We start from the raw sequence: 24,818 nt of genomic DNA on the forward strand, positions 1-24,818 counted from the left end.
TGCGCCCGCATTCGCGCACCAATCAAATCATTGAGAGCCCTGTCAGAGCCTGCACCGGAAGAGCGGATTAGACTCAGTGGAATGAATGTGTGCATTGCCAGGCTCCAGCACAAGTCAAAGCAACCGCAGGCGATTCAATCACTCTTGAACCGCATGCCAGGGTCTTGGCCACGGGTTGGATGGATACCTACCTACCTACTCTCCTGTACATACAGCACAACAATGCCTGAACCCTCCATCGTGATCTTCCCCCAGCTCTGTATCATACCGTACCTTACTTGCTGACCTATTGTTCCTACGTTCCTACGTTCCTTCACAGCTCCTACGCTGTACTCTACACGGTAACTCACTTTCCAGAAAGCCAATCTCGCCAATCGCTGCCTCCCCTCATGACGTCCACCACCGGAATGTCTTGCTTGTGGCGCCGAGAGACCAACGGCCTTCCGGCCCGATTTCCCCACACTCGTCCCATCTACATACACCCCTGCTATGTACCTCGTCTGCTTTATGTATTCTGCACTCTCCCCAGTCAAAGGGCTTCATGAACTGACCCTTCAGTTCGTCTTGACACCATCTTCGACCAGAGACTCGCACTGCAGCGTGTGCTTTATCGTCCCTTGCTCCCGGATACCACGTGGCTCCCTCCTACACAACCGCCTACCTCGCCGTCGAAGCTTGAGTTTTGAACCATCTTTGTGATGTGACAGCCCTTCCACCTCGTTTTCAGCGGTATAGCAGTGTCTATATCACCACTTTATCTGTAACCGCCTGAATCTCAGGTCGGCAAATGCGGTCTGTGAGCCTAGCTGAATTACGGAGAGCTGAGCCGGACATTTTATTATTCAATCGTAATAATATGACCAAAGCTTTCCCCGTTGGAGAGGGATCCCGACTTAAATGTTGTCACACCGCATTATGGCCAGTCGTGTAACACAATATGAATCCGCGAGTCTACACCTAATCCATCAATTAATTTATGCTTCTGGATTTGACTAGCATACTTTTGACGACCAACTCCGATCCCCTTCTAGTAACTGAAAATTCTTCATCCAAGTCGTGACTATTAGAAACAAATGCAGCCATATTTATAATATCGTAGCGGGAATTCTCAGCCCCTTTAATCTAAGCCCTGAAGCCATCCACCACGGGATAATGAAGCTCCTAACCCATCAAGCGCTGCTATCTGGTCATTTGTATCAGCTTGCAAATTGCTGTTGCCTTCTGTGCTGCCGTTAGGGGTCTCCTGATTATTGCTGTCACCAAACATGAACACAGAAGTGTCCTGTCCGTTGTTGGCCATCTGCCAGGCCTCAAAACTCTGGTGCCACCTTGCGCTGTCGTTCAAGAACCATTCTTGCCCATCCATCCTCATAGACCGGTTGGATGTTGGAGGATTGCTGACCGGCGGGAGACTTGTGCCGGCGTTTGCCATGCTGTTGCGGTTGACGGGTGCAAATGCCTGCTGATAAGATGGCATCGATGATGTAACAGGGACAGAACCCCATCCACCCATAGGTTCGGGTCCAAATCCTGTGTTGGATCTGTTCAAAGAAATACCCTGTTGTTGAGAAAGGATGGTGTTCGACAGCGGGGCGCTTGTCAGCATGGCGTCTGTTACAGATCCTTGAGGCTGGTGCTGCGGCTGTTGCTGTTGGAGCTGTTGCATCGGTCGAGCCAATTGTGCTCGATTATATGGGGGAAAGGGGCTGTATTCACCCATGACCTTCATTCCCAAACCACCATCAGAAAGGGGCGAAGCTCCTGCCTGCGAATGAGGTGACGGGACATCAGAGGTGCTGTATGTTCCGTATTTTTCGTCGGCCCGATGAAGCACGAATGCTGCATCCTCAGGGAGTTCGCAATTCCATTTCCGGGCGAGAACGCTCAGGATACTCAAGGTTCTTCTCGCGCAAAGCCAATCTTCCGCAATTTCTTCGAGGTGCTTTACCCCATGAGTGATATCCCGACGAGCAGTTTTCTCGGGAAGATTTAGTAAATGGATTGTGCATGCGCTGTGCACCATATATACTGCTATGTTACAAATCTGGCGCAAGTTCCAAAGCTTCTTGTACAATCGAAGCAGTTTTGAGATTGCTCCAGCATTTGCTGTACAAATACGGCGGGGTGAGACATGTGGCGGAAGAGGCGAGGACGTGGGTGAGTACTTCAGGAAGGGTCGGAAGAGATGTATGTATTGGAGATGGAAGAACATGCTATTCAGGGTCAGTCATTTGTGACTTAGCTGTCCGGTACTGCGTTACTTACTGCATGAGAAGCACATTGGGTAGCTGGCCATCTTTAGGCTCAAACTCCCTTGGAAGTTCTTTTCGCCACTCTTCTAGACGGCGGTGTAGCTCACTTAACTTTTTGAGTTCTACCGTCTTCCCACTGGACCTGCCGATGTGACTTGGATGGTAGAAGAAGGCGAGCAAGTCACTGCTGATCTCGGAAAGCTTTGACATTTGCAGAGCAATAGCTCGTGTTCGTGCCGGTTGTTTGAATGACTGGTCAAATCCACTGTCCGTGTAAGGCGACCAGGATTCCGCATCTTCGTCGGGGAATACATCGAATTTGGAAACGTTGAACGAACTCTTGGGGATCTGAGGCAGCCTGCCGAGGTAATTTGACCAGCATTTGTCGAACAGGTAGCAGCCCCAGAACGTAATTCGCCTGGCATCAATCTCATAATCACTCATTCGTTCTTTGTCGAGTTGGCCAACATCAAGGTTCAGGCCAATATCTTCAGCCATGCGGAAACTCATTCCGCTATAAACCCACCCCTTGGCTTCGCGAGCACAACCGGCTTCTCTCACTGACATGAGTGCCAATGCTTGAACGGTAACTAGTCGAGGTTTTTCGTATTCGTCGTTTTCAACAATCAAGCGTTTTGCCTCAGCAAAAAAGTGATCGCCTTTCGTCCGGTTATCGCCAGGGGTACCATAGGCGCCGGCGACACTTGTAAAATGGCAACCCAAAGCGAGCATAGCGTTGACCAGGAGTGATGAACAGTAGACAGTACCTCTTCCTATCCCGGCCTTGCCTCTTAAAAAGTCTTGGAAGAAGAGGGTTTTTGAGAGCGTGGTAAAGTAAGGGTAGTGCCAGTTGAAATACATGTTAATTAGGTGGGTGATGAGCTGAGTGTCCTGGGTGACGCGAGTCCAGGAGGTAATAGGATCCTGTCCAGTGTTGTAATCTTCAAAATTTGGCTCCATTTCTCCTTCATGAGTCGGATCACTCAGATAGATGAGATGAGAGGTACCTCCGATGAAGCGAACGTTACCATTCTCGAGTCTGAGCTCGCCCATTTTGCGGGCCAGATCCCTTTCACCCTGCTCGGGTTGGTCGGTAGTATAGTTATCATTGGATTGATCATAATCATCGGAATCATCATTAGCCAACGGAATTGTCTGTTGTTGTGGTTGTGGCCGTAGTGGCTGCTGCTGTTGCAACTTGATAATATCTTCGGCAACCGCGTCAAGGCTATTGCAGGTACGGATCTTTTGAACAATGCCCAGCACGTCGTCGTCTTCAGCATTCAATATAGCTTCAATTAGAATCTGTAAGGTCGAGTTGCGTGCCTTCATGCTGTCGACCTTCTCGCGATAAACACCCTTCCGGCGATGGTCCGAGTTAGGATCATAAACACACTCAGTTCCATATACGCTGGAGCATGCAGCGCAACTGGGAAGGGCACCATCGCACTTGGACTTGCGTTTACGGCACGCTATACACGCCGTGCTCACGCAACGCCTCTTCTGACTGGCAGAGTCGGCGCCTCTGCGTGACTTCTTGCGAGTTGACCCCTGGGCAGTCGTTGATGGACCCGGCTGCACCGCAGTCTTGGGTTCTGGCTCTTCCATGGTTAACTGAGCAAGCGAAATCTGGTGATAAAAAAAAAAGCAGGCAAATCAAATAAATGGCAGAGGTCAGAGATGAGGAGATCCAGATAATAACCACTGCTCGTGAGATGATATGACACGATGTTTAGTATGAATGTGCTGGTTCGTAGGCCCACAACCTAGACTGTGGGGGATGAAATTGTAGTCAGAGGTTGATTGAACGGTAATCAGCACTTTGGCTCAAACTAAGCGAATATGAGGTCTTTGTGGTTGGTTAATAGATACGGGTGCGGATGGCAGTTTAGATGTGATAGATTGGAAAAGAATTGAACAGGAGTTGGAGACTGAGCATATAGTCTTCCTAACAACTATTCCATCCTGACTTTGCGGGTTTTGTAATCAACCATATCTGGTAGGGACAAGGTGAGGGCTTCTGCCGAGTTGACCAACTCCACGGGACTTGTTACCCAGGGTCAACGCCGAAGACAGCCCGAGGTGCCTGACCAAAGTGAGGTGATATGAGATGAGGTGATGATGGGAGGCGATGCAATGAAACCTGAGGTGGTAAAAAAAAGAAAGATCGTGGATGAAAAGTGAGGAGGAATGGGAATGTGTGAGGTGGATTTCTTGCAGCTGAGGCCCAGACTCTGAACGCGGCTGATTATGGTGAGTGAGTCTTCAGGCGATTCCCGACTCGACCTGACCTGACACCGAAAGGATGTTTCTTCTGGGACTTTACTAATGTAGGAAAAGACCCTGAGGTAGGCGCAGGCGTGGTAAGGTTAAGCGGGAGAAGGAACAGTGAAACTGACGCTGGTCAAGGAATTGAGTGGAGGCAATAACCCAGCATCAACGTGGAGGGTCCCGCCTCTCCTTGAGTTCTGGCGACTCAGAGAAAGGCGTTATGTAAGTCGTCTATCCTGAACCAGCCACTCTAAACAGAACATTGCCTGGACCTGGGTCTGATACTATTTCGGTATAGTCTCAATATTCGGCTTTTGGAGGGAATGAAGACAGCCAAGATAGCTTATTTCCCAGAGGTTAATAAACACCAGCTAGCTGTCTATCACATGGGATGTGACAATGTTCTCAACAGAGATAATCGACATCTTTCCCGCATAATCCCCCACTTGGGATCGGCCAGCCAAGGGTGTGGCTCCTCACCCTTTGTACAGTAGCGGCCCGGGGCCCCAGCGTCTCTGATAGCGGCTGTGCGACTTAGGCAGGCCGTCCTGATAAGCTCTTGGGAGAGTCCTCAGATTGGCTACGGAACGGTAATCAACAGGTCTAGATTCTCTTTTGGTCCAGGACTTGAGCTGCATTCTTATCCACGGACGTGGTACCCAATAACCCCATCCGTGCTTCTTGTGACGCCTTAAAGAAACGGGTTGGCTTTGTACTGCCTCGTACTGCATGTCCACTCCAATCAAGTGGGCTGGCGGCTCAGCTGCACTTTATCAGCTTGGGGCATACGCTTTGACTCCCATGTTCGTTCAGACTAGTTGTACCCAAAAACATATGCACTTGTTCTCTCAGTCACCTTCTTATCATATCTCAGTGTGATACCGGTTGACCAGAAAAGCATAGAGAGCAGCCGTATCAAGTCCCCTGACAATCCCTTTGTTAAAGCATGTCCAAGATAACCTCCAAACTTTAAACCATCATAAATTCAGCCGCCAACCGTAACGTCAAAGCTGCCGTTCTCTACACCAATAGATTATAGGTCCGCCGTCACTGGTGGCTTGAGATCGGGAATCTAATAACCGCTTGATGACTCCTTTAAGCCATTTACCAGCCGAGTTGCCTGCTTGTTTACCGGTACCCGAGTTGCACAGCAGATGAAGCAAGGAGAGTTCTCTCATGTTGCGGAGATTATATGCGATCGTTCCAAACCTTATCAATTACCTACAACCCATTTCTTTTAGATGCTCCCAAAGCTGACATCACTAGCTACCCTAACTACTTTGTACAAGGACCCAAATCTTAATTTCGTAGAAGTACCAATATGTGTGGGCTTAATGGCACACTTAGCACTGTTTCCAATGGCAGGGAAACAAAGTGCTATCCAGACTTGTCATGCTTTTAACGGTGGTGATACATACTTGGTACATCCGGTTATCTACCGTACACTCTAGAAGGTGGTATCTTACACAGGCATCCCATCCGCCTAGCCAAATTTCTTCCCAATTCCAAAAACCACATATTTCTTTTCATTAACCTCGTCCCAAGTACCAGTTGTGGGCCAGCTGGTTGGTCAAATAGCTGAAAGGCGTGGGCACCTCAGCCATACCCTTCCTTGCGACAGGATGACGCAGGTAGACCGCAGCACAGATGTTGGGGTTAACCTCAAGGTAGCGAGGGATGAAGGCAAAGGCAGACATGAATGGGCGAGGACGCCAGGGAGTAACATAGGGTTTAGAGGGATCGATAGGGTTCTCGGAGTCGTTTCTGAGAATGTTGATAAGGCGGCGGGTCTCCTCATGGGTCAAGTTCTCAGTGGCCAGAATATTCATAGCCCGGTCGCGGTCTGCTTTATTCGTGATACCCTCTAGACCCTTTTCAAGGACGTTGTTCTTGAATTGCAACTTCTTCGCCTCTTTTTCCTCCTTACTTAATTTGGAATCTGATTTCTCAGCTTGTGGTTCAGCGGACTCTTCGGCCGATGCTTCATCTGAACTCTCAGCATTGACTGCTTTAGCCAGTGTCGAGTCAGCCTTTCGGAAGGTGTCGACAGACTCAAGCTTTCTGATCTGAGCCTCGATCTGATGGAGGAGGTCCCTTGCGTCAATGTCACGAGCCTCAGGAAGCGACAGGAAGCGCTGAGCAGTGTCACGGAATAGTCGTAAATCTTTCTTCTGCTTGGCAGAAAGGTTTCTCATATCGCCCTTGAGAATCTCTCTGGCGGTCGTTCGGAGGTTTCTGACACGGTGCAACTGCACCTCTCGCTCAACACGCTTACGCGCCTGTTTTCCAAGAGCCTTTGTATCAGAAGACTCAGCTTCCTCTCCTTCCTTAGCAACAGCCTCGAGGACTTTGGATCGCTTCTTCAGCCCATGTTTTCTGACTGACTCTTCTTGTTGGTCGAGCATCTCCTTCTCACGGCTTTCCATAGTAGTATACTCAGCCGTCTTCTGCTCTCCAGTGCCATAAAGAACTTTCTCGACCTCAACTTGGAACATGTCACCAGGATTCAATGCGTACGATGGGTGGACCATCTGTCAAATGTTAGAGCAATTCCTGATGAGAATTTTATATTCCAACAAACCTTCTTGCCGTTCACCTTGACAGCCCCGTGAATGATAAATTGACGAGCTTGTCGTACGCTGCTAGCAAACATGGCACGGAAGACCGCGGTATCCAACCTTCGCTCCAATGGCGCGAATGTCATTTGCATATAGGGTGTCATGTTCTGGAAATGCTCCGAGAGCATATCATTCACATTTCCAAAAGCTCGGCCTCGCTGAGCAGGATGAGAAGGACTCCGGACTGTTGTACTGCCTTTGGGAACTCTGGAGTAGGACTCGGCGGTCACGTTGGATGTAGTCAGACCTGAACCACGACCAGCCGCCTGCTCGGCACCATCGTTGGCGGCTAGATATTCGGGAGGGAGATCGACAGCGGATTGAAGACGTCTTGAAAAGAGCCGCACCCACTTCTTCTCGGAAACATGCTCGCCGTGATAACCTCGGGTTTTCGATTTGGCTGCCCATTTCTGCTGGAAAAATGTTGCTCGACTGTTGACTTGGGGCTCACGGCCGGCTGCACGGGCGATGTTAAACAGATTGTACTTATTCCATGATTGCCTGAGTTTCTATATGGTGTGTTGGTTAGCAAGGCAAAATTCACCTCGCGCGGGGTGGCACAGCCAGCCCGGGTCAATTGGGGTCAAAAGTTGAGCATACCGGTCTCGTCAGACTATAGTATTTCGTAGGCCGACGCATATTGGCAGAGTGAGGCCCACGGTGCTGGGAACTGGCTCGTCGTGACTGTCGTTAAGAGCCAAATTTTTGGCATCAATTCAGCTGGATCACCGGATTATCTCGTGGATCCGGCCGTGGTGGTTCAATTCAAAGTCACTCGCTTATGTCAGCTGGGGAAGATGAGAAAATATGGGTCCGCACCGACTTACACGGCGGACGCGACTCAATTAAACACGACGCGTCCCTAGCTCATGGACGTCCCAAAGGAATTCATGAGTCCCACCAGCAACACCACCATTTTCACAATCTTTCAATATTAAGGATATTTCACTTCTCATAATCTTGGAAATCGTTTCACAATGCTTTCAGCGTCATCACCTATCACTTTCCCTCATTCTCCACCGCCCGCGAAACGAGCCAAACCCCACGATCATAGCCCCCCTAAACCGAAAGCTCGAGGTCCATTCCTCGTTGAGGACGACGATTCCGATTCGGACAGCAATGGCGAATCTACTGACTCTACTCGTGTGGCAAAACGTCTAATGACCGAGGATCCACGAGAGAAGCTTTCAAATACCATTGCACAAAACCAAACAACAACTATTGATCTAGTTGATGAGGAAGAACCCTCAAGCACTCCCAATGTGGAAGCTCAAGAACCAACACGACTGAGCCAAAGGCCAATCTTCACCACTCCGATTTTTAGTAATTTTGTGCCGCAATCTTTCAAGGCAACCACATGTAACGGTAAATCCGTCACAATTAAGGAGCGAAAGGCCAACTCTGCGCCAACATACGAGTCCATGGTCGCAGCTCGATCGAAAACGAAAGAAGGGCGAGCGAAACGAAGCTACTACGGCGTTGATATCCACAATCTCATGAGCGCTGCATCTGCAGAGATCGCAAGTCAGAAACAAACGCAGCCGCAAAGGCCTAATGTGCCTATTCAATCGGTCGAGCCCGGGCTGTCGAACAGCAAGAAGCCCAAGAGAACTCGCTTATGGACGGAGAAATACCGGGCAAGGAACTTTATGGATCTGTGCGGTAACGATAATACCAACAGACGGGTACTGGGATGGTTGAAAAAGTGGGATCCCGTGGTGTTCCCTGGAGCAGTAAAGTCAAGGCCCGTAATAGCCCGACGACCAGGTGCACAGCAACCAGAAGAGGAGGAAAAGCCTCATAGAAAGATCTTGCTGCTCACAGGACCTCCGGGACTGGGAAAGACAACGTTGGCACACGTGTGTGCGAGACAAGCAGGGTACGAAGTTATGGAAATTAATGCCAGTGACGACCGAAGTCGTGATGTCGTCAAGAACCGTATCCGCACAAGCTTGGGAACAGAGAGTGTGAAAACTGTCAGTAACCGCAAGGACGGAGACGGCCCCCCAAAATTGGCTAAACCAGCATGTGTCGTGGTGGACGAAGTGGATGGCGTTGTATCTGGTTCAGGAGGGTCAGGTGAAGGTGGCTTTGTCAAAGCACTGATAGATCTTGTTCTCTTGGACCAGAAGAATGCGTCGGGTACCACCACAGAAAACTACGGGCGAAAGAAGAAGAAGGGTGACGACTTTCGACTGCTCCGTCCCCTAATTCTCATCTGTAATGATGTATACGCACCAGCGCTTCGACCACTCCGGCATTCCAATTTGGCAGAAATTATTCATGTTGGCAAGCCCACTATGGAGTCGGTAGTTACCAGGCTGAAGAATATTTTTGAAAAAGAAGGTATCCCTTGCGAGAAAGACGCTGCACGAAAGCTGTGCGAGGCGGCCTGGGGTATGACGAGCGGCATTGACGCTAGACGAGGAGCTGAGAGCACAGTGGAGGGTGACCTTCGAGGTGTCATGGTCGTTGGTGAATGGGTAGCGGGACGATTTCGCGCATCAAACCTGAAAGGAAAAGGCTCTCTCACGCGGCAGTGGCTGGAGCGCAATGTCCTTCAAGATCTAACCAGCGGCGCTGGTGGTGCTCGAGGTCTGGGTCGAGGTGGTGTCAAGGACATCGTTTCACGCCTCTTCCAAGAAGGTGGCGGCTTTCCAAAGCAAGCTATGGATCTGTCTCAATCCAAAACACAGCATGAGCAACCGCAGGCTGAGCTGGGTTTCGGCGAGTATCAAAAGAAGCATGCCATGGAAAGACTGCGGCAAATGATTGATACAAGCGGCGAAATCAGCCATATCATGACGGAGGTTTTTACCGAATACCCAAATCGCGAGTTCAACGATGATCTGTACCTTACCAAGCCCAATCAGGCCTACGAATGGCTGCACTTTCACGACACATGTCAGTCCCGGCTTTATGCTAGTCAAGAGTGGGAATTGGCACAATACCTCAGCCAGCCCGTTCTGGCGTGCCATCACCTTTTCGCATCTCCCAAGCGCTATCTTCCCAGCATGGGCTACGATCGTCGCTGGGGTGCCGATGCGGAGGATAACTCTGCGCCTCCACAGCCATTCTCTGGTTCTCGAGCTGACTACCAAGCTTTCGAAGCAGAGCGTCAGAATAGGACTCAGCTTCAGGCTTTGCAGGGACAACTCCCACCCACACTGATGCGTTCGTTCCGCAGCGCTGAAGATGTTGCCGCCGAGTTCCTCCCCTATCTAGCGCGTATTGTCTCTCCGGACGTCAAGCCCGTTGTAGTGGGTGGTAGTCAAGGGTCCACGGCCAGCGTACGCAGGGAGAGCGAACGTGCCATGGTCAAACGTGCAGCTGATGTTCTCGCCGAAGTTGGTATCGAGCTGCAGAAGGGAAGAATTGAGAGTGACTCGCTCACCAATAGGACACCACAATATGTGTATCGCATGGAACCGTAAGTTAATATATCCCTCGAACAGACGAACACAACTAACATTACTACAGGGATCTTGATGTTCTGGCCACATTCGAAACAGCTGCATCACTTCTTCTACCCTCGGCAGCACCTACACGCTATGCTGTTCGTCAAGTTCTCGACCAAGAACTGAAGCGAACATTAGTGGAACGGGAAGCTCGCGCTCGACAGTCCCGCTTCAAAGCAGGCAACCCACTGGGGCACGCTGAACACCTTAGCACAGACAAGATTATGGCTTCCAAGAAACATGCACTCGAAGCATCATTACAAGACACGACACTCATCAAGCGTGATTTCTTTGGCCGAATCGTAGAGGCGCGGCCGTTAGCGGAGACCACGATGAATACCCCCGAGCAGCAAGCCAAGCAGGATGAAAAAGAGCGCAAGGTATGGGTGACGTATCATGAAGGGTTGAATAACGCTGTGAGGAAACCAATGTCTTTGCAAGAATTTATGAGGGGGTTCTAAGAGCACGGTACTGTTGAGGGTAATGGGTTTGGGAATAGCATTGAGTCAAGTAAGCATTGGTTGCATAGCGATGTTAAATTTATCCTAAATTTTATAAAAAGTTCTGACGCTACAAAGAACTCGTGTATCTAAACCTCTCTACATCTAAGACCACGAAAAAATAACAAATGACAAGACTTATCAAACACAGCCCGTCTAGAGTTTCGCTTTGGGGGTGTCCTGCTTGGGCCCAGCCTTGGGTCTCTGAGCAGGCACAGACAAAGGATCATACACAGTAGATGAAAGGTTGTCGGATGGCACAGCAGAATGCTGGAATAGACTTCGCAGGTCAAGCATACCGGGATGCAGATCCTCGATAGTGCTAGCACCAATGAGACGCATGTTCATTTCCAGCTCATCCTTCAACAGCTGCATAGCTCGTACGACACCAGCCTCACCATAAGCACTCATGGCGTACAGGAAAGGTCGTCCGATACCAACGCCACGAGCGCCTAGGCAGAGAGCCTTGAGGATATCAGTTCCACGGCGGATTCCGCCATCGATGAAAATCTCAATCTTGTTCTCGAGACCACGCTCGCGAAGAACAGGCATTGTCTCGGCGAGAACCTCAATGGCGGATCGAGCAAACTCAAGCTGACGACCTCCATGGTTGGAGAGAACAACGCCCTGGCAGCCGTAGTCAATAGCCTTGAGGACATCTTCAACGCGCTGGACACCCTTGAGGATAATAGGCATGGATGTAATACTCTGGAACCACGCAATGTCCTTCCAGCTCAGTGCAGGGTCGATGAACGTCGAGATGGCGCGCGCAGCACCTTGGCTGTTATCCGTGTCTGTACCCTCTTGGACGTGGGAACCAGGATCGGTAAACTTAGATCTCATATCCTTCTCGCGACGTCCCAGTTGGGGCGCATCAACGGTAATGAAAAGACCCTTGCAACCACGCTTCTCAGCATGTTGCACGATCTTCTTAGTGATAGCACGGTCCTTGTTGACATAGAGCTGCAGCCACTGGATCTGATCATCCGCTTTTGCGTCCACAATCTCGTCGAAGGAGCAGGATGCAAGAGTGGGGATCATCTGGATGATGTTGTGCTTTGCTGCAGCGCGGGTGAGGACGACTTCACCCTCTGGGTTACCAAGTTTACCAAGGGCTGTGGCTGTTACATAAACGGGGATGTCTGTTTTTGTGCCGAGCATGGTGGTTGAGAAGTCGATCTTTTCCACATCGACGAGAATTTGAGGACGAAACCAGATGCGATGGAATGCGCTGTGGTTCTCTCGCATTGTCTAATTCTCATTTAGATAACTTCCTCAGCAGTTGTGTGAGCAAAACTTACAATCTCATCATCGGCAGCGCTGGAGTAGTATCCCCATGCAGTCTTTGACATCACACGTCGAGCGACAGCCTCAAAGTCGAAGAGGTTATAGCATTGCGACAGAAGAGGCTTCTGCTCAATACGCTGCAGACGTTCCTCTTCCTCGGGGTCGACCTCCTTCTTCTCCTGCTGAACGGTGCCCATATCGACAGGGCCGAGATGCTTGGAGGCATCAAGATACTTGTCGAGGGTGTCGGGAGGATGGATTGGTTCGTATTCTTCGGTAGCATCTTTACCCTGGCACGTGTTAGTAGATGAGTGATGCTCAATAAGAGGTGAGACTTACAGCGTACTTGAGAATGATCTTTTGACCTCCAGGGTGTTCTGCAAGGAGTCAGTCTTATTCAATGCTCACTTTTTGGGCATATCATACCTGGCAGAAATTCTGTCACATCGTATGCTTTCCCCTGTCGCATTCAGGTCAGTAAAAGTCGGTAAGTCGCAACTCGATTCATGGGTTCCATACGTGAACGATAACCCAGCACGACTTTGCGCTGTTGTGCTCAGCAACCTCGCCGCCTTTTAACACCATTTTGACAATATTCGATTTGTTGTTTGTTGCAAGAAACGTGAATCAACTGAGGAAAAAAGAGGAGCGTTGCCTTTTGCCCGAGGATGAATGACGAAATAGGCGCTTGATCGACAGGGTATAGCCTATATGTGGATATCTGGTGTCTAGATCTTGGGAGAAAAAGTCAATCAATCAAAGGCCAAAAGAGTCAGGAGTAAAATGAAAGTGGGAGGATGAGAAGATAAGAGTATAAGAAGAATAAGAACAAAAAACAATCCCTTGAGAATCCGAACACGGAGACCGGATAGTCAGGGAATAACGGGTAGCGGAACGAAGCCGAGTCGGTTCGGCGACATGACCGGTCTGAAAGTTCAACCTCCCGGTTCAAGCTCAGTAACCTCAATTCACGTCTGCGGGGAAATACTCCATAAATTATCTCGTAACAGCCTCTAAAATTGCCTGTATTACTCCCACCATGCACCATCAAGTCTAGCGCCCAATTTTAGTTGGGGTTAAACAGCTCGGGCAATCGGGGTAAAGGCATGCGGGGTGCCTGGGGGAGGAGGGTTGACTTTTTAGCCTCATTACACCGCAACGCAACCACTAGTTACCTCGGTTTAAAGTGTGGCGAGTCTAAGCTTAGATAACCTTGGTTACAAGATGAAATGAATATTGTTGGCATTTCTTCTCTATATCGTATTCTTCCGCTCAGCTCTCATAGCTGCAATGCCTGAGCATCATCGCCTTTCCTTTCATCACCGTATCCCTTCTCTTGAGGTCAGACGAATGCATCATAGCCAAACGTATCTCAAAATTCATCGGCAAGCATAGTAGTCGTCTGTTTACTACTATGTCACCCCCAGCCTCTTATGTCGTTTGAAGAGGATGCCCACACGGCCAGCCCCTAAACCCGACGACTCGCTTTCACTTCCTAATTACTTCCATGCATTCAGCCCTGCCCAGGGATCGTTTTGCTGCTGTTGCTGAGGAGCTGCTGATTGAGGATGCGCACTCTGTGGATAAGCACTGTTTGGGTGCGCGCTGTTAGGTTGATTCCCGTAGTGAAAGGTCTGTTGAGGTCCAAGCGGTGGTGGCCCAGGAGGTGGCGGAGGTGGCACGAATCCAGGTGGCACATAGCCTCCCTGTGTCTGCGGTGTAGCTGAAGCTCCGTACCCTCCAAATGACTGAGTTTGTCCGAATGTTGTCTGGTTAGGAGGCGGTGATGCAGGGCCCCGGTAGCCTCCGATGTTGAACGACGTTTGATTCGGAGGCGGCGACGTAGGTCCCGGTGTGCGTCCATATTGGCTTGGATTATATGTAGGCTGCACGAAAGTGTTGATAGGAGGAGGTCCGAACGATTGTGTTGTTGGTGGCGGAGAAAAGTTCTGGTATGTTTGTTGTTGAGCCAGTGTCTGTTGCTGCACCGGAGGTGAGTTCGGCGCCTGATACTGGCCTTGGTAATTGGGTTGTGGATATCGAGGATTCTGTCCCTGTTGATACTGCGAGGGAGGTGTTGGCCGATTTTGCGTAGGAGGCTGTGGCGACGACTTGGAAGGGTCCATCGACATTCGGTCCATGAGACCCCTGAGTCTCTCTCGCTCCATCTCGGCCTGCGAGTTCTTGCTCGATGACCGCTCCTGCTCAATTTGGTTGAGTAGCTGCGCGCCCTCGGATCTACGGTTGTTGACAAAGCTGTCAACGTTCTTCTCCAAGCTCTCTACTGTCTCGCGCATCTCAGTATACCAGTTTTTGGCGCTCTGTAAGCCTGCGACAAGGTCCAGGAATTCCTGGTATGCGCGCTTATATCGGTTGATGACTGATGATCGCTGCCGCTGGATTGTCTCATATTTGCTTTGTTCCGATTGAACTCGCTTGTCCTGCAATAATCTGTTGAATATGTTCGTGAGCTCCTTCATCAAAGCCGACTGCTTGTGATTGGCTTGCAAAAGTCGGTTTTGATGCGGCCGGAACTTTTCCAGCTCTTGCTCAAAAAGCTGCGTCTCATAATTAGATATAGACTTCTTGTTCAATATGAGGATCTGGGAAATATCGTCGTTGTGAGCCTAGCAATGTTAGTAGGCTTTTGATTGAATACTAGTGAGTTGACTCACCTTTTCCTTCAAATCCTTCAGCACCTGGTTTCGTTCCCGCTTGATAAGGTTGAGTTTCTTGAGAATATCCTCAACTCTGTTAATCTGATCCATAACACTGGGACCCTCTTCAAAATCGTCATCCAAAAGATTCGGCTCGGTGCCAGCCGGGCTTGTTGCGTTACTTCCCCTTGCTCGCGCTTGTGCAACGGCACGTTGGAACAGCTGGTCGACTTCTCCTGACTGAGCAGCCCGTCGCATTTCATCAAAATCCATTTCGTTCTGTCGAAGTTTACCCGCCAGCTGGTTGTCACTCCTTGATGCCTCATCTAAAGCCTCACGGTAATGGCGAATATCGCCCCGTAATGTCGTTGTGAGTCTCGAGCTTGGCTGCTGTGTCCAGTCGTTTTCATACTTGGATCGCATTTTTTCACATACACCTTCCTCCATATCGAGTTGCTTCGTGCTCTTATCCAGAACCATTAGGATGGAATCCTTCTCGGACCGGAGCGAATCGAACAAGGTTACCGGGTTCTCTTGGTCAGATACATCAGCACACCACTGCCGGAAGTCCTCGTCGGGCAGGATATCCTGATCGAATCCACCTTTAAGGACTTGCAATGCTCCTGGCAGCCTCAAATAATCCAAACTGGCTGCCATTTCATCATTGGCCGTTTCCACTCGTTCTGCCTCAGCTCGTACAAGCTTGGCTTTCTCTTCATCGTACAAGCTGGCAGACTCCGTAACAGCAAACGGCACAATTTTAGCGAAAAGGTCAGGCCCAGTGATACGCTGAATGTCTTGACCAGCATATAGCTCGCTGACAGGAATTGGCTTCGCGGCTGGCAGCTTGGCGACGGCTTCCAGGCTGGCCTCGGCGGGCACTTCTTGATGGTACACATAGTCATTATCCCTCAAAGCACTTTGCAGCTGAGTTTGCACTGTCGAGTGATGTCTTTTCGTAATTTCCTGAAGAAATCCTCCACATTCGGCACTCAGGTTCGAGCTCATGGGAACCGAGCTAGGAAAGTTCCTAGCAATGCGCTCGGCCTCCTTTGCTTGGGCCTCGGCAACTTGCAGTCTTCCAGCAGCGATACCATGCTGATTAGCCTCGTTATCTGCTAATGCTTGATAGTATTGTGCCATAGAGTTTAGCAGGTTGGTTTTGATCTGGTGCCGTTAGCGAACAACATCAAGAACCAGCCATATTGGATGGTATTGGGGGAATATACCTGTATCATCAACAGCCACACTTTCTCAAAAATAGCCTTGTTCACATTCTCCTGGACACCTTCAAGGGCCTGGCCATATAGATAGCCAGCCTGGGCAGCCAGCTTTGCGAGCAACCCAATCTTTTTCTTATCAGCAATTTGCTTTTCAAGGAATACTTCCTGAGCTTGTGCCAGCATGACATGAATCAATGCCTTGACAGTCTCTCTACTAAGGTCGGATGATGGCGCATGGAGGAAGTTCTCATTGATGTAAGTGAACATGCCAGCTGAAGCCTGAAAGTTGTGGTAGGCAGTCTTGAGGGCGGACTCCTCGGCGCGGTCTTGAGCAGCAGCGTGACAGGAGAGAACAGCAGAAATGTTGAATATGATAGAGGCTTTCTCGAAGGCGAGTGAATATTGCGCGGTAGATTTGTGTGTGAATGCGTCGAACCTGATTATAGAAAATCAGCAGGTGTCATAAGGCGCACCACACCATTCGGTCGAACTCGACCTCGGGGAAACGAACCATGTAAAGGATATCTTGATGTGCTGCTCATCAACAGGAAATCGTAGGTCAAGAAGCTCAAGCTGCCCATAGTAGCGATAAAGCATATCTCGTCCAGAAGTGCTATCCTTCCCAGCGCCCCGCACATCTTGTCTCAATCGATTCAGTGTCGCGCACTCCTCTGCATAGCGTTCTGGATCATCGCCGTAAGTATCGCGGATATAGCCCTTCAAAGGCTCAATCCAGTCAATCTCGTTTGTAGCCTTGAGGGGCACCGAGATCATGGGAGACTGTGCCATGGCAGGCAACAGCTAAAGGGCGAATAGCGTAGTGGCGCGATCGGATAGGACTACTGATCAAGGTGAGCGAGAAGAAAGGTATGTGGCCAATATGCAGCTGAGCGTGGAGATGTCTACTGGAGCTCAAAGTTGGCGGTCGCACAGATGCAGCTAAGGGTTGCAGAAGATGCCGGGTGGAATGACAAGGCTGAGGAAGAGACAGATCAAGTCCCTGGATCTCGAGGACGATAGCCGGCTGGCCGCTTGCAATGCGACCCGATCTACGTATACGGTTCGAAGTGCGTGGTAAGAACGGGAGTAAGAGGCGGGTCGTAAGAGGATGGTTTGGGGGCGGTAGCGGGGACAGCTACAGCACGAAGCCGGCCAAGAGCTAGAGAGGCCGCAGAGTCAAATAAGCTCGAGGGAGATGCAGCTGGGATGCACTGTTGACAGGGGCCGTCGAGGGGTGGTGTCGAGAGGAAATCAGTCAGCGAAAGCTGCAAGAAGACACACCAGTCGATAGTAAATCGTCCCACCGAGATTGTGAGGGACGAACAGAGACGTGTCTTCGTTTAAGTTGAGTCGAAGGTTGAGTCGAGGTTGAGGTTAATGGAGAGCGGGGTCCGTCAGGCCCAGTTGGCGTACGGCGGTGACGAAATAGGTCCAGGGGGTCGTCGAAGCGCGGTAAGGGTACCTAAGACATGAGGTAGGCACAGGAACAATGTTTTGTCACATTTAGATGAGGGCAATAAACACCGCAGTCTACTCTGGAGTGCCGCAGCTGATGAGACGGGTAAAAGTCTAGACCCGTGGCATTTACAGTAGGTAGGTCAGGTAGCTCTAGAGACGGCTAAATTTAGACAGAAGCACTTGGAGCTGCCTGGGCAGCACCTTCTGATTTTGGAGACCACCCGACCTCACCTCAGCGAGCATTACAGAACTTACCCTCTATAGGTACTGCGCCTACGGAACATCATCAACTCCCATCACCAATTGTAACATAGATACAGTATGGAACGCCCACGCTTAATTCATGCATACTACGATATTCAATGCCTGCAACAGATAGTCATCTTCCATCACCACTGGCTCATCATCACCCCCGTCGCCGTCTCATCGCGGCATATATCTCCACTCAAGCACCCCAGAACATGAGGTTTTAGTGCCAAACGGCATCAACAACCGCCTGATGGGCCATCTTAGGCCCAATATCAACAGCCAGTAACGTTGCAAAGGCGCCTTGTAAACCAATTCTCGTCCCGTATCTTGTGGCTCGACTATTCCTGGCTTGTCTAAGCCTCAATGATTAACCGCCGCCATACTGTCCTTTTCACTTTAATCCGACACTATCACAGACCGATAATAATGTTGAGTTCGGTTCGTGATAACATTCATGGGCCGCGTTATTACTTACGTGGAGAGATGCGAGTCACAGCTGCCTGTTGATACCTAGCTTCGTCAAATGCGTACTACGAGCTGATGAATACATCAGGCATCACAGTTTTCAATGCATGGGACTAGCCAGATTGTTTCTCTGGGCAATCGCCGTCAATCTTCATATCACTTTCTAGATAGCTTCCGGTGATCTCGACTCAGGCCTGCAAGGCGATTCGTTCGACAGTCACGCCAAAATGAAGCCTCATCATTATCATGTACGCCAAGACATTTTTTCCTTCCAACCATCACACTTTCTTTGATCAACAAAATGGAAAATCATCTAGTTATCTTGCTTGGGTCAGCGGTCGGGGCTCCCTAATCGTCTCAATCACATCTAATCACAACCCAATAGAAGCGACGGGAAAGACATGTTGATGTTTGCTTCGTAGTCCATGCATGAAGCATGTCACATGTTCAGGCTCACATCCATTGATAGGTAGAGAACATCCTAATGGTCTGCCGAACTATCAATGTTGCAGCTAGACCATCATCGAGTTGCTCAACTCAATATCACTCTCATACAAAAAGACCCTCGTCTGATGACTCGGGGCTAATGCAAGTGACGCTGGCCTCATCCTAGCCAGGAACGCTCGTTCTATCTACCATTGGTCAGTTATTCACAAAACCAACAAGGAATCCCGCCCCAATCCGTAGCAATGAGCGGCCCGCTTCTGCAGGGGTCTTGATCCCTCTCAAAGGGTCGCCGCGGCCTATTATGCGACCCCATCTCTAACTATTCCAAACCGTGCGCCACGAGCTCGAGATATGACCAACCGGGTCAGCGGTCTATAAACTAAGCGGTATACATAGGAGGTCAATGTATCGGTATCCTGAGGTTATAATAGAGGTGAAAATACATTAAATACAAGATGGTCAGATACATGAACTCTAGTTGGGCAGAGTTACATCAGACCATCTCAAGCTAGCCCCAGGGCTCACTTGTCACACCGCAAACTACCTCGATGTGTCGGGTGCTTTTGACGACGGGGCTGATCACTCTTCTAGTAAAATAGCCGACGGCTTGCATTTCTTGATCGCAAGACTGATCTGAACATCACCGGATCCACCTGTTGGTCTCCAAACTGAAGAGTACGACTGCCGATGATAGATCATTGCCGGTAAGTCAGTATCCACTATTCACGTTTCCTGCACAGGAGTGGTTCGCGGTGTAGATGACTTTTTTTTTTAAAAAAAAAAAAGATCGCCGAGGGGTTTTCAGTTACCTTTCTCACAATGATTTCCCGTGCTCATAGTCATGTCCTGGTTGGTACGTTCATTTGTGATATGTAACATGCTCTCATCCCTCATAATGTATTTGCCAACTGATGGTCACGAGGGCAAGCCTCGTTCTCGAAACTCATATTTAAGTACAAGGCGACTATTTAATAAGTGATTACTATATCAACAATAACAAGCCCCTCAATAAATCGTTCACATCTGAGAAAAATCATCCTGCGTTTGGTCTCTAGGGTAAGGTAGCATTAAGATGGTATAGGTACTACAACGCTATCATAGAGACGCTGACTCTTCGAGAGTCGGATTTAGCAGAGGCCATAGCCTAGGTGGATGCACAACATATGTGGACGCTGAGATGTCTTTTATGTAGTCCTGTGACGTCCATGAAACAGCCCGGTACTTTCGGCGCAAGCGGGCCGTACCCGGAGGCCAACGTCCGGCCGGATCGGGATCGGCTCACGTGCCAAGTCTACGTATCTCGACTGAATGAGGGACTACCTTAATAAGTGATGTAATTATACTGGGTCTATCGAGAACATCGCATTGCATGTACCACATTATGACCTTGATTCAATTATCATTGTCACCTGACGTCAACGATAGTGATGACAAAATGACGCTGGATTTGGCTGTTGCAGCTCAACATTATATCAGCCGCGAGTGGCCATGTATTAATGAGAATCTCTACTGTTTAGTAGCCCACTGCCACTCATCCTGAAGACAAATCACACTTCTTTTTATCGAATCTCGAAATGTCGACACCGGCAGCTGCCTTCTATCAGCTCCGTTGCGGCTGCAACCAATACCCATGGGGTAAACAAGGTTCCAACTCTCTATCTGCACGACTCTGTGAAAAGACGCCGGGATGGGATGGCGATGGAAAGAAGAACTTCAAGATTGATGAGGACAAGCCATATGCTGAGATGTGGATGGGCACATACCCCGTGTTGCCGTCCTATGTTGCTAGCACAGGCGAAGATCTCCAAGGCGTTCTGGACCGATACCCAAAGGAACTGTTGGGGGAGAAAATCACTTCGAAGTTTGGACACAGCAAACTTCCATACCTTCCCAAGGTTCTGTCTATTGCGAAAGCATTGCCATTACAGGTTCACCCTAACAAGGAATTTTCGAGTAAGAAGCACAAGGAGGACCCAGACTCATTCACGGATGGCAACCACAAGCCAGAAATCGCCCTCGCATTGTCCGAGTTTGAGGCATTTTGCGGCTTCAAACCTGTTGAGGCTATCGTGGATATCTTACGGCAGAAGCCCTTGAGACACTTCCTTGTCGCCGGTGGCGCAACTGTCGCGGATGAGAAGCTCAGTCAAGAAGGACTGAAGCAGGTTGTCAAAACTATTTTAACATCATCTGACGAGGACATCAAGAAGGCTTTTCAGGCAATCCGAGAGCTCCCAGACTCTGCCTTTACGGGACTTAACTCAGCCATTCCACAGGTTGCCAAGAAACTCGAGAAGAGTTTCCCTGCAAACGACCCTGGTAATCTGGTCGGACTGTTATGTATGAACTACATGCTGCTCCAACCGGGTGAGGTCATCTACATTCCAGCAGGAGGAATTCATGCCTATATCCAGGGTGATATCATTGAATGTATGGCACGTTCTGACAATGTTCTCAACACTGGATTCTGCCCCAAGGCCGAGCGAGACAATGTCGATGAGTTCTGCTCCGTGCTTAACTGGGAGCCCACGACCAAGTCACAAACAACCCTGCAGCCAGAAACTTATCCTGGAAGTAAGGAGGGCAAGACCCAGCTTTTCAAGCCACCTACCAGCGAGTTCAACGTGCTTGCGACTGACTTGAAATCTGGTGAGCGCGAGGCATTGAGTGAAGGTGGCCCCAAGATTATACTTGCTACACGTGGAGGCGCAAATATTAAGGCGAATGATCAGTCGTTTGAGCTATCCGAGGGCCATGTGTATTTTGTCGCTCAAGGAGTGAAGCTGGATATCACTGCTGGTAGTGGTGGTCTGTTGCTGCACACTGCGGTTGCGGAATGATTGGCTATGACGATTAACGAAGAGGACAGTTCAGTCCATGAAACTTGGTGAGATAGATCATAAATGGAGAAAACTCTTAAGCCTGTAGTTTAAACAGATGTCGCAAATTCTCATATAAGAAGCTTAAAGTTCAGTTCTAAACCATCACTCACACAGTCTTTTTTGGTTACATGTTACCTGTATGTTCCTTCCGGCGTACTGTTCATCTGAGTGGCAACTGATTTAATATTGAATCTCGTTCACCAGCCATTGCGGCATGGAGGAAATAGCTGACGGTGTAGGCTCGACTTTGGATGGCAGTGTTAGTGGCGGATCAGCTTATGAGAGTCCAGGTCCATGCAACGATAACAAATGCTTCATAAGTCATTTCTTAGGTATCTCGTATGAGGCCCGTCATAACCACAATACTTAACCACCACACAAACCAAAATTAAATGATGTTAGTACGACTCTGGATAACAGTACGGTTAGATTCTAGGACAAAAAGACAAAAACATACAACAGCGGGGATTCGCTGGTCGTCACCGACCCAACTACTAATCCGCCGGTTAGTGGCTTGACTATGGGAGAGCAGACGGGATCCCGTATTTTCCACTACCTATGGTCGTATGTACCTGTCAATCGTGGGAAGAAGACTATACCCTGATCCCCCTTGTTTCTGTTGACAAAGTACACAGCGCCTGGAGTACGCGATCGCATATCGAGCTGATGATGGATAAGGTAATGAGCTCTAGGTAATAGAGTGGGTGAAAACCTATTACGGCATGTAGTCTATGAGAATCTGGTGACAAAGGGAGGAGGAGGAGGTTGAGATGCGGTTGCGGGTGGTGTTTTAGGCAGGCACGGAGCATTGGACAGGCAGGTAGGGGTGCACTGTGTTAAGTGTGCCACTGGGACGAAAGAACGAACAGTGCGACTGCTCCATGATTCACCCTGACCTTTGCCTTCTTCTTTTCACAACTCCTCAACACTCTTCACCATGAGATTCTTACCCACACCAACAATTCCCGAGGCTGATCTGTATTTGATCGCGGATGAATAATACCAAGCTCCTTTTATGTCCAACTTCCATGAACGCCTCTCTTATTCTGGACTTCCACTTTAGCCAACCTGTTGTTCGCGTCTAAGTGTCAATAATGTCAACTTTCGACGGCATCATATCTGAATTCCCAGATATTAGAAGTCAGTTAATCTCCGAGAAATGGCTAACACGTTCTTACAAAATTCCAGTTGACTTCTTCCGGCGCAATGCCGGTGCACAACCGCCACTTGCTTGTTTTCTAAGTCATGTTCACAGCGACCACTTAGCCGGGATTGAAAGCCTGCGATCTCCATTGTACGTCCCCAAAATTGCTTTGAGCAATCTACTAACTTTATATCCAGTGTCTACTGCTCAGCAGCCACCAAAGAGATCCTTCTTCGTCTTGAACGATATCCTTGTCGCATCAACTATGCTAAGGGGGTGCTAGAATCAAGACTGCAAACCTTCAAGCATCTCCGCAAAGTTTTGGTATGTATGCTCTCTATTTCCCCGACCTCATACTGAAGGAAATAGAAACCCTTGCCTTTAGAAACTCCTACATCGATCGAGCTTTGCCCAGGTCGTGAGATCCAGGTAACTCTTTTTGATGCCAACCATTGCCCTGGGGCGGTGATGTTCTGTAGGTTGACACCCGAAAACAATCTTTACTGTTTCTGACCGAATCAAGTGGTCGAAGGGGATAAGAAAGCGATTCTATACACAGGAGATATTCGGAGCGAGCCTTGGTTCGTAAACGCTATATCCCGGAATCCGAATCTAATCGAGTACACGTCTGGCATTAAGACCCTCGACAAAATATATCTTGACACGTCTTTCACTGAGAATGTGCCTTTTCAGACAAAAGCCCAAGGCATCGCTGAATTGTTGCGAAAGGTTTCCCAATACCCTAGTGATACCATCTTCCACTTACAAGCCTGGACCTACGGATATGAAGACGTCTGGCTCGCCTTATCTAAGGCTTTAAAATCCAAAGTCAGTTAGAATGATCTCACAGGATGGCGAACTCTGATCACTGATATTAGCAGATTCATGTCGACGATTACAAACTCCGAATCTATGGTTCTCTCAAATCAAAAACCCCTGACTCGAGATTTGAGACGGACATTCATCTGACTCCAGAGTCACCGGCTCTGACTGGCCACACGTGTGGCAACACGCCACACCCAGGGTGCTTAACGTCAGAAGAAAATGTCCGCTTACACAGTTGTGAAAAGGGGAACTTATGCGAAGTGGCTCAAAGACCTACCACTATATCTATTCAACCTATCGTTGCGCACCTGCCTACAGGAGAGGACTTGGCCGAAGTTGGCGTTGGCGGTGGCGGAGTTGATCTTCAACGAGAGGCCGAGTTGGAATTTCTGGACCAAGCTAGCCTGGCCACCCTGTTTAATACGTTTGTACATTGTATCACTTTTGCGAGAGGCATGCTAATCACGAACCCAAGATTCCTTTCTTCATCTATCTCTTCAACCGACATGCCAGATATACTCGAAGAGACCTTGAAGAAGATAGCCTCCACCGGTCGCAACATTCCACTGGACTGGGACATCAACACCTTGAACGCTCACTCTGCTGAAGAAGTTATCATGATGCTGGTGGAGAAAATGAGAAAGAATCCCAAAAACCATAAGCAGCGTGATGAGTGCAGTCTCCCAAGAACGATTTACTTTCCATACTCGAGGCATTCTTCGTTACCGGAACTTCGCCACTTCGTCAAAGCTTTCCGGCCACTAGACGTGTGGCCATGCACTGTCAATAACGCTGAGTGGCTAAAGAATGGTAAGTAATGCATATGGACCTACGCGTCTTTAGCTGATATATGAAAGGGATTACTATTGGGGGCCTATTTGGGCCATTATGTTCCTGTGAATTATTTGAACATGATTTGGTGATGCAGGATTTTGCTGCCAAACACACATCAGATGACGGACGTCGGCAACATGGCAGCCAGACAACGATCGGATCCGACTCCATCCCAAGCTCACCAGTCCGTGCGTCGCAGGGTGTAAGTCAGAAACGCCCTATCAATATAAACAATCGATTCGTGAGCC

General features: G+C 49.2%; 7 protein-coding genes across 7 annotated transcripts; 3 read left to right on the plus strand and 4 right to left on the minus strand.

The window, feature by feature from the left end:
* Positions 1 to 1,117: 1,117 nt before the first annotated feature.
* Positions 1,118 to 3,860, minus strand: NIT4 (Nitrogen assimilation transcription factor nit-4; the record flags this gene model as incomplete). Its single annotated transcript, XM_044821945.1, has 2 exons — positions 1,118 to 2,213; positions 2,266 to 3,860. The coding sequence occupies 2 exons, from the start codon at positions 3,858 to 3,860 to the stop codon at positions 1,118 to 1,120; spliced, it is 2,691 nt and encodes an 896-aa protein (XP_044683278.1).
* A 2,192-nt stretch (positions 3,861 to 6,052) lies between these two features.
* Positions 6,053 to 7,780, minus strand: J7337_004250 (uncharacterized protein; the record flags this gene model as incomplete). The annotated part of the gene is made up of 3 exons (XM_044821946.1): positions 6,053 to 7,054; positions 7,105 to 7,650; positions 7,742 to 7,780. The coding sequence occupies 3 exons, from the start codon at positions 7,778 to 7,780 to the stop codon at positions 6,053 to 6,055; spliced, it is 1,587 nt and encodes a 528-aa protein (XP_044683279.1).
* A 338-nt stretch (positions 7,781 to 8,118) lies between these two features.
* Positions 8,119 to 11,060, plus strand: J7337_004251 (uncharacterized protein; the record flags this gene model as incomplete). Its single annotated transcript, XM_044821947.1, has 2 exons — positions 8,119 to 10,571; positions 10,622 to 11,060. 2 exons carry the CDS (start codon positions 8,119 to 8,121, stop codon positions 11,058 to 11,060), a joined length of 2,892 nt encoding a protein of 963 aa, XP_044683280.1.
* Positions 11,061 to 11,255: 195 nt separating this feature from the next.
* Positions 11,256 to 12,971, minus strand: CYB2 (Cytochrome b2, mitochondrial precursor; the record flags this gene model as incomplete). The annotated part of the gene is made up of 5 exons (XM_044821948.1): positions 11,256 to 12,350; positions 12,401 to 12,676; positions 12,726 to 12,763; positions 12,813 to 12,846; positions 12,906 to 12,971. 5 exons carry the CDS (start codon positions 12,969 to 12,971, stop codon positions 11,256 to 11,258), a joined length of 1,509 nt encoding a protein of 502 aa, XP_044683281.1.
* A 914-nt stretch (positions 12,972 to 13,885) lies between these two features.
* Positions 13,886 to 17,055, minus strand: BRO1 (bck1-like resistance to osmotic shock; the record flags this gene model as incomplete). Its single annotated transcript, XM_044821949.1, has 4 exons — positions 13,886 to 15,013; positions 15,062 to 16,210; positions 16,273 to 16,702; positions 16,778 to 17,055. The coding sequence occupies 4 exons, from the start codon at positions 17,053 to 17,055 to the stop codon at positions 13,886 to 13,888; spliced, it is 2,985 nt and encodes a 994-aa protein (XP_044683282.1).
* Positions 17,056 to 20,459: 3,404 nt separating this feature from the next.
* Positions 20,460 to 21,725, plus strand: J7337_004254 (uncharacterized protein; the record flags this gene model as incomplete). The annotated part of the gene is made up of 1 exon (XM_044821950.1): positions 20,460 to 21,725. The coding sequence occupies one exon, from the start codon at positions 20,460 to 20,462 to the stop codon at positions 21,723 to 21,725; it is 1,266 nt and encodes a 421-aa protein (XP_044683283.1).
* Positions 21,726 to 24,242: 2,517 nt separating this feature from the next.
* J7337_004255 (uncharacterized protein) lies at positions 24,243 to 24,590 on the plus strand (the record flags this gene model as incomplete). Its single annotated transcript, XM_044821951.1, has 2 exons — positions 24,243 to 24,546; positions 24,580 to 24,590. The coding sequence occupies 2 exons, from the start codon at positions 24,243 to 24,245 to the stop codon at positions 24,588 to 24,590; spliced, it is 315 nt and encodes a 104-aa protein (XP_044683284.1).
* Between the last annotated feature and the right edge of the window lie 228 nt (positions 24,591 to 24,818).

The sequence above is a fragment of the Fusarium musae genome, chromosome 3 (genome assembly GCF_019915245.1).
Source record: "Fusarium musae strain F31 chromosome 3, whole genome shotgun sequence".
Taxonomy (NCBI): domain Eukaryota; kingdom Fungi; phylum Ascomycota; class Sordariomycetes; order Hypocreales; family Nectriaceae; genus Fusarium; species Fusarium musae.